Here is a 12715-nt window from a genome sequence, read left to right as displayed (position 1 = left end):
TCATCGATTGTTCGAAACAAGAAGAAAGCATGAAAGCATCCACTGTTGACGTAAAACTCGATATTGAAGCGAATAATGGTTTTCCCGAATATACCAAGGCTTATTGCATTATAATTCATGATTGTGTAATGGAGTACTTCCCTCTCACCGAAATTGTAAAAAGTCTAAATTAGATGCATAAATTGTCAGTAGTGAACGAGAAGTCATCATGAGAGTAGCATTCGTAGACATTCAGGGATTCGATGTGGACGGATGGTTTGTTCCCAAAGAACTTACCATTGAAATAGGTTTTAAACGAAGTCATTACATCTTTTTGCCTCAGAAACCATTTAATGCGCTAACTAATAGAGATAGGAAGACTGCCTCATACGTGGAGAAAAAACTGCTTGGAATTCGATACTCTGATGGTCAAGTAGAATTGTCCAAACTCAATGAAATACTAGAAACCAAGTTGTTGTATGCAGCAGATTACATCTACGTTCGAGGAGAACAAAAAGCAGAATATTTGGATAAGAAACGTCACGTTTTTGGAGTTTTTCCCATTATTATTGATGTTTGCAAGTTTGATGGTACGCCTCGTGCTACTGGAAACGTTGGCCCTACTGCAAACCCATGTCATGCCGCTGGATTATTTTCATGTACCGAAAGAAATGTGGATCGTCTACGTCACTGGTTTGCCAATAACATAATACCATTGTAATTTTTGTATATGTATAAATAAATATATTAGAAATTAAACGCTTTTTTTATTTAAAACATCTTTATTGATTGAGTCTTATATTACATGAAGATTCAAATTTTCTTCTTACAATTTCAAAAATAATTTTTAAAATTAAGATAAATACAGATGCTAATATTACACAGGACATTGTAAAGACATTATCTATTTCACTTTTCATATACTCGCTGGTTGTGTTGTTGTTGTTGCTGCTGACCCCCGTGGTGTTGTTGTTATTGTTGCTGACAAACATGGTATTGGTTGAATACGTCTTAATGGATATGTAGCTGGTGGTAGTTTTCTACAGGCCCAGGTGTCTTGCTGCTGCTGCTGTAGATTCAACTCTTCGGGTTTCCACGTTTTGTTGTCAAAATGCAGGCTATCTAATTGTCTTGTAATATGTTTAAAATCCTCATATGATTTAATGTCTTTCTTTAACCGATCAAGTTTTCTTTGAAATTCTGTTACTCTATGTATGTAATCAATGGAATTCATATTACTACTAACTATGTTCTACGTAGAATGCCACATTTTATGTCAAGCGACATCTTGACTAACACATAACTGCCACGTCCTGCGTCGAATGTCACGTCCTGCGTCGAATGTCACGTTCTACGTCGAATGTCACGTCCTGCGTCGAATGTCACGTGACATTTCGCGTTCTACGTCGAATGTCACGTCCTGCGTTGAATGTCACGTGACATTTCACGTTCTACGTCGAATGTCACGTCCTGCGCTGAATGTCACGTCGTTTCACGCGACATTTCACGTTCTGCGTCGATAACTATCACATCATTTCACGTGACATTTCACGTAGAATGTCACGCGTTCTGCGAAAATAATTGACAGTTAATATTGAACTCTGGCAGAAGAAGAATTATTCTTATTAATAAAATAATAAAATTAAATATAGTTTTATTTAAATTCCAAAATCCGCGCGCTTCTTATCTACAGGATCTTTCCATGGAAAATTAAGGTACCGATCGCACATTTGGTTTGCGCATCACCAGCTTGCCCTCGGACGTCGCCAGCTCGCCCGCTCGGACGCTGAAAAATTAAGGTACCGACCGCACATCTGGTTCGCGCACCGATCGGATGCCGCCCGCTCGGACGTTGAAAAATTAAGGTACCGACCGCACATCTGGTTCGCGCACCGATCAGCGCTCGGACGCCGGAACGCGTCCGGACGCCGTGCGCCCTTTTGGCAATACGTCGTCATATTTGAATTCCTTGCCCCTCCCCCATTCAAATGAGCCTCAGTTTGTTAAAATCGGACCACTAACAACGGAGATACGTATATACGTATACATACCTCTCTCTCCAATACACACAATTCCCTATATGCTGTGACGTCACACACCTCTCTCTCTAACACATTGTTTTCCCTATACCTATAGTGACGGCTGTATTGTTCATCTACTAAAATAGCGACATTGAGATGGCAATGGGTAGCACATGTAGCAAGACAAGACACCAACAGATGGTCTCATAAAGTGAATTTCTGGAGACCTCGAGAAACAAAAAGAAGCGTGGGAAGACCCAAAAAGAGATGGATAGACGATATAACAGCTGTAGCTGGAAAGCAATGGATGAGAATTGCAAGAGATAGGGAAGCGTGGAAACAATTGGAGGAGGCCTATGTCCAACAATGGATGAATGAAGGCTGAAGAAGAAGAAGATGAAATAATTAAATTGGTTGAACGCCACTGTGTGTTTCTTTTCCCCTCTTGTCCTTTGTTTTGTATTATGTTTATTGACTTGTTTCCCTAATAAACAAGTCAATTCATAACGACTTTGTTTTTTGAATACCAGGTTAATATTCTTACTAATAATTTATTCAAAAGTTATTGGTCTGGACATTTTAAAGCAAATATGTTTTTACAATATATATTGTATAGTAAATATTTAATTGCAACCAAATATTATTATTAGTAGTATATACAACAGCCTACTTTTCATCAATAAAACAATTCTTTTCGTACCTAAAGTGTATGATTCTAAGAAAACTAGTATACTGATATACATACATACATTTTGAAACAATAAAAATATTTCTTTTTTTATTTTTTACATACATACACACATACATACATAAATACATACATACACCCAGAACGGTCGGATATATCATTCGTGATTCAAAACCCAACATAATTTTTATTCATCACGTCCAACTGCATCACATTGTACTCCAAAATTCACATAATATTCAGAAATTAAAAATGTTTATCCATTAATAAATATACTAATACATAAAATATATGTATAAACTAATTGCACTTACTGTAAATTGAAGTATTCAAAACCACTCGTTACAATTTGTTGAATGATAATAAAACACGTTGGGACTTTGTATATATTTATACTACTTCTCTTAACACATTTTTTTTTTGTTTCAGAAATGGAAGGTAACTATGTCACTACACAATAAACAACAACTTCAGAGGTGTACAATAATTTTTTATTTTACTCATTTTAGCAGCAATAAAATCTTTCCTAAGACGAACTTTACCCAGTCATTTAAGGAGCCGCCCCATAGGAGTCCTGTTTGGACAAGAAGAGGCGGCTAAAATATCTGCCCAATATGTTGGTAGGATTTTAAACTACCGGCTCTTTATTATAGAAGAAGAGCCGGTAGTAATAATATGGGCTTTAAAGATTAGTAAGTTTATTTATTTATGATTCCAAATTGATACTGTCGATTATCACAAAGCATTCGACAGTATCGAGAAATGATCTTTCTTAACAGCATTGGACGACGCCAGAGTAGATTCAAGATATGCTGCCCTCCTTAAGAATATATACGATGATGCTACTTTTCACGTAAAAATAGATGATGATCTGGAAACTATGAAAATGGACCTTGGCAAAGGTGTGAGACAGGGTGACACCATCTCACCCAAGTTATTTACTTTGGCATTAGAAAATGTCTTCAAAAAACTAAATTGAGTCGAAAAGGGATTAAAACTAGATGGAGTATATCTTAACCATTTGCGTTTCGCAGACGACATAGTACTAATAAGCACAGATATCCATGAACTAAAATCAATGCTACAAGATTTAAATCATAAATCGAATCAAATAGGATTAAAAATGAATCTCGACAAAACAAAGATATTAAGCAACAGCCTAGAAAACATCACGATAGATAACATCAATGTAGAAAAGGTAGAACAATATATATATATATATATATATATATATATATATATATATATATATATATATATATATATATATATATATATATATATATATCTAGGACATGCAATTAAAAACGAAAAGGAAAATCAAACCCTAGAAATTAAAAGAAGGACACAATTATCATGGGCTGCTTTTGGGAAGTTGAGCTTCATTTTAAAAGACAGAAAAATCCCAATACACTTAAAACGAAAAACCTATGACACTTGTATACTACCAGTTGCAACTTATGGATTGGAAACTATGGCAATAACAAGAAAAATGGCAGAACAATTAAGAGTAACTCAACGGGCCATGGAGAGGGCCATGTTAAATATAAGCCTCAGAGACAAAATTCCTAACACCGAAATACCTCGAAGAACTAAAGTAACCGACATCATGGAAAAAATAGCGACATTGAGATGGCAATGGGTAGCACATGTAGCAAGACAAGACACCAACAGATGGTCTCATAAAGTGACATTCTGGAGACCTCGAGAAACAAAAAGAAGCGTGGGAAGACCCAAAAAGAGATGGATAGACGATATAACAGCTGTAGCTGGAAAGCAATGGATGAGAATATCAAAAGATAGGGAAGCGTGGAAACAATTGGAGGAGGCCTATGTCCAACAATGGATGAATGAAGGCTGAAGAAGAAGAAGATGAATTAATTAAATTGGTTGAACGCCACTGTGTGTTTCTTTTCCCCTCTTGTCCTTTGTTTTGTATTATGTTTATTGACTTGTTTCCCTAATAAACAAGTCAATTCATAACGACTTTGTTTTTTGAATACCAGGTTAATATTCTTACTAATAATTTATTCAAAAGTTATTGGTCTGGACATTTTAAAGCAAATATGTTTTTACAATATATATTGTATAGTAAATATTTAATCACAACTAAATATTATTATTAGTAGTATATACAACAGCCTACTTTTCATCAATAAAACAATTCTTTTCGTACCTAAAGTGTATGATTCTCAGAAAACTAGTATACTGATATACATACATACATTTTGAAACAATAAAAATAATTAGAATTATATTTCTTTTTTTATTTTTTACATACATACACACACATACATACATACATACATACATACATACATACACATACATACATACACGCACACATACATACATACACCCAGAACGGTCGGATATATCAGTCGTGATTCAAAACCCAACATAATTTTTATTCATCACGTCCAACTGCATCACATTGTACTCCAAAATCCACATAATATTCAGAAATTAAAAATGTTTATCCATTAATAAATATACTAATACATAAAATATATGTATAAACTAATTGCACTTACTGTAAATTGAAGTATTCAAAACCACTCGTTACAATTTGTTGAATGATAATAAAACACGTTGGAACTTTGTATATATTTATACTACTTCTCTTAACACATTTTTTTTGTTTCAGAAATGGAAGGTAACTATGTCACTACACAATAAACAACAACTTCAGAGGTGTACAATAATTTTTTATTTTACTCATTTTAGCAGCAATAAAGTCGTTTCTGAAAAGAAATTTACCAAGTCATTTAAGGAGCCGCCCCATAGGAGTCCTGTTTGGACAAGAAGAGGCAGCTCTCATATCTGCCCAATATGTTGGTAGGATTTTAAACTACCGGCTGTTTATTATAGAAGAAGAGCCGGTAGTAATAATATGGGCATTAAAGATTAGTAAGTTTATTTATTTATGATTCCAAATTGATACTAATGTATTTCTTTTATTACAGCTTGATGAATTAATTAAATTGGTTGAACGCCACTGTGCGTTTCTTTTTCCCCTCTTGTCCTTTGTTTTGTATTATGTTTATTGACTTGTTTCCCTAATAAACAAGTCAATTCATAACGACTTTGTTTTTTTAATACCAGGTTAATATTCTTACTAATAATTTATTCAAAAGTTATTGGTCTGGACATTTTAAAGCAAATATGTTTTTACAATATATATTGTATAGTAAATATTTAATCACAACCAAATATTATTATTAGTAGTATATACAAAAGCCTACTTTTTATCAATAAAACAATTCTTTTCGTACCTAAAGTGTATGATTCTAAGAAAACTAGTATACTGATATACATACATACATTTTGAAACAATAAAAATATTTCTTTTTTTATTTTTTACATACATACACACATACATACATAAATACATACATACACCCAGAACGGTCGGATATATCATTCGTGATTCAAAACCCAACATAATTTTTATTCATCACGTCCAACTGCATCACATTGTACTCCAAAATCCACATAATATTCAGAAATTAAAAATGTTTATCCATTAATAAATATACTAATACATAAAATATATGTATAAACTAATTGCACTTACTGTAAATTGAAGTATTCAAAACCACTCGTTACAATTTGTTGAATGATAATAAAACACGTTGGGACTTTGTATATATTTATACTACTTCTCTTAACACATTTTTTTTTTGTTTCAGAAATGGAAGGTAACTATGTCACTACACAATAAACAACAACTTCAGAGGTGTACAATAATTTTTTATTTTACTCATTTTAGCAGCAATAAAATCTTTCCTAAGACGAACTTTACCCAGTCATTACAGGAGCAGCCCCATAGGAGTCCTGTTTGGACAAGAAGAGGCGGCTCCAATATCTGTCCAATATGTTGGTAGGATTTTAAACTACCGGCTCTTTATTATAGAAGAAGAGCCGGTAGTAATAATATGGGCTTTAAAGATTAGTAAGTTTATTTATTTATGATTCCAAATTGATACTGTCGATTATCACAAAGCATTCGACAGTATCGAGAAATGATCTTTCTTAACAGCATTGGACGACGCCAGAGTAGATTCAAGATATGCTGCCCTCCTTAAGAATATATACGATGATGCTACTTTTCACGTAAAAATGGATGATGATCTGGAAACTATGAAAATAGACCTTGGCAAAGGTGTGAGACAGGATGACACCATCTCACCCAAGTTATTTACTTTGGCATTAGAAAATGTCTTCAAAAAACTAAATTGGGTCGAAAAGGGATTAAAAATAGATGGAGTATATCTTAACCATTTGCGTTTCTCAGACGACATAGTACTAATAAGCACAGATATCCATGAACTAAAATCAATGCTACAAGATTTAAATCACAAATCGAATCAAATAGGATTAAAAATGAATCTCGACAAAACAAAGATATTAAGCAACAGCCTAGAAAACATCACGATAGATAACATCAATGTAGAAAAGGTAGAACAATATATATATCTAGGACATGCAATTAAAAACGAAAAGGAAAATCAAACCCTAGAAATTAAAAGAAGGACACAATTATCATGGGCTGCTTTTGGGAAGTTGAGCTTCATTTTAAAAGACAGAAAAATCCCAATACACTTAAAACGAAAAACCTATGACACTTGTATACTACCAGTTGCAAGTTATGGATTGGAAACTATGGCAATGACAAGAAAAATGGCAGAACAATTAAGAGTAACTCAACGAGCCATGGAGAGGGCCATGTTAAATATAAGCCTCAGAGACAAAATTCCTAACACCGAAATACGTCGAAGAACTAAAGTAACCGACATCATGGAAAAAATAGCGACATTGAGATGGCAATGGGTAGCACATGTAGCAAGACAAGACACCAACAGATGGTCTCATAAAGTGAATTTCTGGAGACCTCGAGAAACAAAAAGAAGCGTGGGAAGACCCAAAAAGAGATGGATAGACGATATAACAGCTGTAGCTGGAAAGCAATGGATGAGAATTGCAAGAGATAGGGAAGCGTGGAAACAATTGGAGGAGGCCTATGTCCAACAATGGATGAATGAAGGCTGAAGAAGAAGAAGATGAATTAATTAAATTGGTTGAACGCCACTGTGTGTTTCTTTTCCCCTCTTGTCCTTTGTTTTGTATTATGTTTATTGACTTGTTTCCCTAATAAACAAGTCAATTCATAACGACTTTGTTTTTTGAATACCAGGTTAATATTCTTACTAATAATTTATTCAAAAGTTATTGGTCTGGACATTTTAAAGCAAATATGTTTTTACAATATATATTGTATAGTAAATATTTAATCACAACTAAATATTATTATTAGTAGTATATACAACAGCCTACTTTTCATCAATAAAACAATTCTTTTCGTACCTAAAGTGTATGATTCTCAGAAAACTAGTATACTGATATACATACATACATTTTGAAACAATAAAAATAATTAGAATTATATTTCTTTTTTTATTTTTTACATACATACACACACATACATACATACATACATACATACACATACATACATACACCCAGAACGGTCGGATATATCATTCGTGATTCAAAACCCAACATAATTTTTATTCATCACGTCCAACTGCATCACATTGTACTCCAAAATCCACATAATATTCAGAAATTAAAAATGTTTATCCATTAATAAATATACTAATACATAAAATATATGTATAAACTAATTGCACTTACTGTAAATTGAAGTATTCAAAACCACTCGTTACAATTTGTTGAATGATAATAAAACACGTTGGGACTTTGTATATATTTATACTACTTCTCTTAACACATTTTTTTTTGTTTCAGAAATGGAAGGTAACTATGTCACTACACAATAAACAACAACTTCAGAGGTGTACAATAATTTTTTATTTTACTCATTTTAGCAGCAATAAAGTCGTTTCTGAAAAGAAATTTACAAAGTCATTTAAGGAGCCGCCCCATAGGAGTCCTGTTTGGACAAGAAGAGGCAGCTCTCATATCTGCCCAATATGTTGGTAAGATTTTAAACTACCGGCTGTTTATTATAGAAGAAGAGCCGGTAGTAATAATATGGGCATTAAAGATTAGTAAGTTTATTTATTTATGATTCCAAATTGATACTAATGTATTTCTTTTATTACAGCTTGATGAATTAATTAAATTGGTTGAACGCAGTGGTTAATTTCAGTGGGAACGCAAGGGAACGGCGTTCCCTTACCTCCCAAGAGTGCCGGAACGCAAGGGAACGCTTTTAAAACTACAAGTTTTAGTTAAAAAAAATTGTAGGTAGGATCAATATTATGCTATGCTTTGTTTGCGAGTGACTCGTACGTAAGCAAATAGTAAGCGCCCGTACAAGCAGTTGAGACTTGTGAGCTGTGCTGTGATGAGTCTTGCACGGAATCAGGCAGGAGGAAGGTGACGGGCGAGTCATCCTAGTTCGCGCCTGCGCCTCTCAATAACAAAGCAATACCCACCCCACCCCCTTCCTTTCCCCCTCCATTCCTTCACCGCGCCACCGCCCCAGTGATCACAAGTGTGTTGACCATGGACGTATAAATAAAGATGGACCGGTCTATTTACATATTTACTTGAAGTCATGAGATATTCACAGTCATGGGCACAAATCCCTAATTTGACGTTGTCATATTATTTTTTTTCCGAGTCAATCTTCGAAATAATTTTCGATTTTTAGTATAATTTATTTTTAATCTATAAGTAAAAATATATTATCTACTTAGTATAAACTATTTTTAGATATACTCATTTCGCAACCAAGGAATTAAAAGAAAAAAATTAATTTTTTAATTTATTAAAAGAAAATATATTCTGATAATCTTAACTTTTGTAAAACTTGGCATCATTGGTAATATCAACTAATCCTAGCGATTTGACGAAAAAGAATATGGCGTTGTATTGTTTACGTTCAAGTTGATAATTTCCTTTTTGTGACTTATATACCATAATTTACTATATTTTTTCAACTTGTCACTAACTGGATAAGAGAAGAACATACTCAATACCCTGAACAGGTTAATGTGTGGGGAAGAATTTTTTAAACTTTTTATTGTTTGTGTGTTATTTTAGTTTAAATAAAATATTATATAAAGTAATTTACGATTTTATTTACTCCATCTTTATTCTTTTGTGTAAATTAATTTTTATAAATATATTTCTATACACTGAAAATTAAAATTATTCACCGTTTGTTGTTTCTCACTTATTCAAAATATTTCATATGTTTACGATACTAAAAATAAAAGCAATCAAACCAATAGTCATTATTTATTCAAGTGGAAAAACTGTTTCAAATAACTTTCAAATATTGAAAGGTACGCCGCTGACTTAAAAGGATATGTCACAGTCTATCACCTCGTCTCTTTCCCCGCGCCTACAAACTTTTCGACTTCAAATTTAGGTGAACAGAGTGCAGATCATGCCTAGTCCATCTTTATTTATACGTCCATGGTGTTGACTAGTTGACTTGACCTTGGTGTGTTTCGCGTTTAAGTTACAAGTTGCATCGCATCCCATCACGCTTAAGTTCGTTTTTGAGGCGCAGGTCGTTGATTGTGTTCGTGTTTATGCTTATTAGTGCTGGTGCAGCTAAATAGTTTCCTAATTGACTATGACTACCAGAAAAATTGTTGATTTCTTTAAACCTAACCCTAAGAAACAAAAAGGTTATGCGAATAATGAGAACTGCAGTTCGGAAGCATTGACTACAACTTCAATTGTTGATCAAGATAAAAAAGAAGACGCAATCGGGATCAATGAGGATAATTGCGATTACCACTCCCCTTCGACTTCCTCGTCGGTCAAAATAGTATCCAGGTCGGTGGGTTTGGGATCTGATGCAGACGAAGCTAAGGTTAGTAATGAAAATAATGATTTTGTTAATAGGGGTGAACAGCCAGTTTGTTGGTCTGAAGAACAAATTGTTGAATTTAAAGCTAAAAATCCGTGGTTAATTGTGAACAGAGAACTAGGTTGCAACGTTTGCCGTAGTGTGAGTACTCTAGGTGCAGAGAAAACGAAGGGCCTAAAGATTAGCGAAGAGTGGGTTTTAGGAACTGTTACCGCTTATGGAAACAATAAAAAAGACCAGCAATCCTCTCTTAGGAAAAAGATATTTTTACACCGTGGGTCTCGAGCTCATTCTTTGGCTGAAAAAATACTCATTGAAGCTAAGAAAGATACAATGAAAAAAGCTGTTGCTTCTATGCATAAAGAGCAGCAGATTGTAACTGAGCGCATTTTCCGCACGGCTTATAAGCAAGCTAAACTAAATAGGCCATTTTTTGAGTTTGAAACTGAAATTGATTTTCAAATAATGAATGGCTTAGATATGGGGCGAATCCTACATTCAAATGTTGCTTGCTCCAATATAATTCATCATATTTCTGATGAAATGAAATCAGACTTGATAAATGGCCTAATCAAGTCAGACTCTAAATTTTCCCTGCTTTTGGATGAAGCCACTTCAGTTTCAAACAAAAATGCTTTGGTGGTTTATATCAGAACTGTTCTAAAGGGAATGCAAAACCCTATGACAGTGTTCTTAACACTTTTTGAGCTAAATAGCACAACATCAGCTGGTATATTACAAGAACTTTTAAATCAGTTACAAGCATTAGGTCTAAGCTTTGAATTCATGAAAGACCATATGATTGCTCTAACTTGTGATGGTGCTTCAGTGCTACTAGGCAAGAAATCTGGCCTTGCTATACAGCTTACTGAAACGTTCCCCAACTTGTTCATTTGGCATTGTTTGAACCATCGTTTAGAGCTTGCCGTGCACGATTCCATAGAAGAAGTAGCTGGAATCAATCATTTTAAGATATTCATGGATAAAATTAGAAACATGTTTAGTTGTTCACCGAAAAACAGCAGAGAGTTGGCAGAAGTTGCTAAAGGACTAGAGGAGCAAATGTTGAAAATCGGCCGTGTTTTAGATACTCGTTGGGTAGCCTCCAGCTTAATGGCGGTGAAAGCAGTTTGGACAGATTTTAAAGCTTTGTACAATCATTTCATTGAAGCATCTGAAGACAAACAAAGGGACTCGAAGCAACGTCTCTTTTTATAAGCGTCTTCTCTCAACATTTAACGATCCGTGATTGCACCACAGACGGGGGTACTACTGACTGCTACATGTGGCATGAAGCAATCGGAAAAAGGGGGTCTGAAGAGATTGCTTCCTGCGTTTTGCAAAAATTGAAAAATCTTCCTGAGAATGTGAGCCATGTTGTTACCTACTCAGATACATGTGGCGGTCAAAATAAAAACATAAACATGGCCACCATGTTTTCATATTTTGTCAGCCATTATGGTTCCACGAGATTGGTTCCAATTCGTCCGCACTGTAAGAGGTAAAAAACCATTTCGTGTCCATGAAATGACTCAAGATGACATGATGTCATTTTCAAAAGTAGTGCAGGATCAAGAACTACAGATACGGAGGGAAGAAAAGTAAGTTGGCTTGACATGAAATGGATCAGGTACGAAAAAACCTTCGGGGTACTTCAATTTAAAACGGCACTCGATGATGAAAACTTCAGAGAACTGGATTTGAGACGATTAAACCGTGGTAAACGACCGACGCCTTTATTGTCGAAATGTTATGATGGGCCACTACCTATCAACCCTCTAAAGAAAAAGTCTACTTAGTCTCCTTCCAGTGATTCACTCCGACTGTCACAGTTTTTATTTAAATCTGGAAACTAACGCCAGGTTACCAGAATTATTGGACGATCCCTCTGACGAAAACGAATAATAATAAATTTTGTTGTTTAAATTTTTTGAATATATTTGTAAAAGATTTTGTTTTTTTTTTATGTTTTATTGTAAGCACCTAGAACGATACACCGTACAATGTAAAGTCTGACAAAAATACCTTCGTTCATGAATAAGGCAATAAGTTTAGTAAGAGAGAGAATACATAGGAGGCAAAAGCCGACATGGAGTCATTTGTGAGCGACATGTCCTCTTCGTCAGTATAACTAATGCAGGCAAAACACGATACGTTGAATTTAACTAAATA

The 12715-nt window shown here is 34.3% G+C and overlaps 1 protein-coding gene across 1 annotated transcript; it reads left to right on the top strand.

The window, feature by feature from the left end:
* Positions 1 to 10303: 10303 nt before the first annotated feature.
* LOC140450811 (E3 SUMO-protein ligase KIAA1586-like) lies at positions 10304 to 11761 on the top strand. Its single transcript, XM_072544485.1, has one exon. The coding sequence runs from the start codon at positions 10304 to 10306 to the stop codon at positions 11759 to 11761; it is 1458 nt and encodes a 485-aa protein (XP_072400586.1).
* The last annotated feature ends 954 nt before the right edge of the window (positions 11762 to 12715 follow it).

Source organism: Diabrotica undecimpunctata, chromosome 9 (genome assembly GCF_040954645.1).
Source record: "Diabrotica undecimpunctata isolate CICGRU chromosome 9, icDiaUnde3, whole genome shotgun sequence".
Classification (NCBI taxonomy): domain Eukaryota; kingdom Metazoa; phylum Arthropoda; class Insecta; order Coleoptera; family Chrysomelidae; genus Diabrotica; species Diabrotica undecimpunctata.
Note: the sequence above shows the minus strand (reverse complement) of the source record. Positions and strands in the feature narration are given on the sequence as shown.

Coding starts and splice junctions, on each gene's coding strand:
- LOC140450811 (XM_072544485.1), top strand. CDS start 10,304: ATGACTACCAGAAAAATTGTTGATTTCTTTAAACCTAACCCTAAGAAA.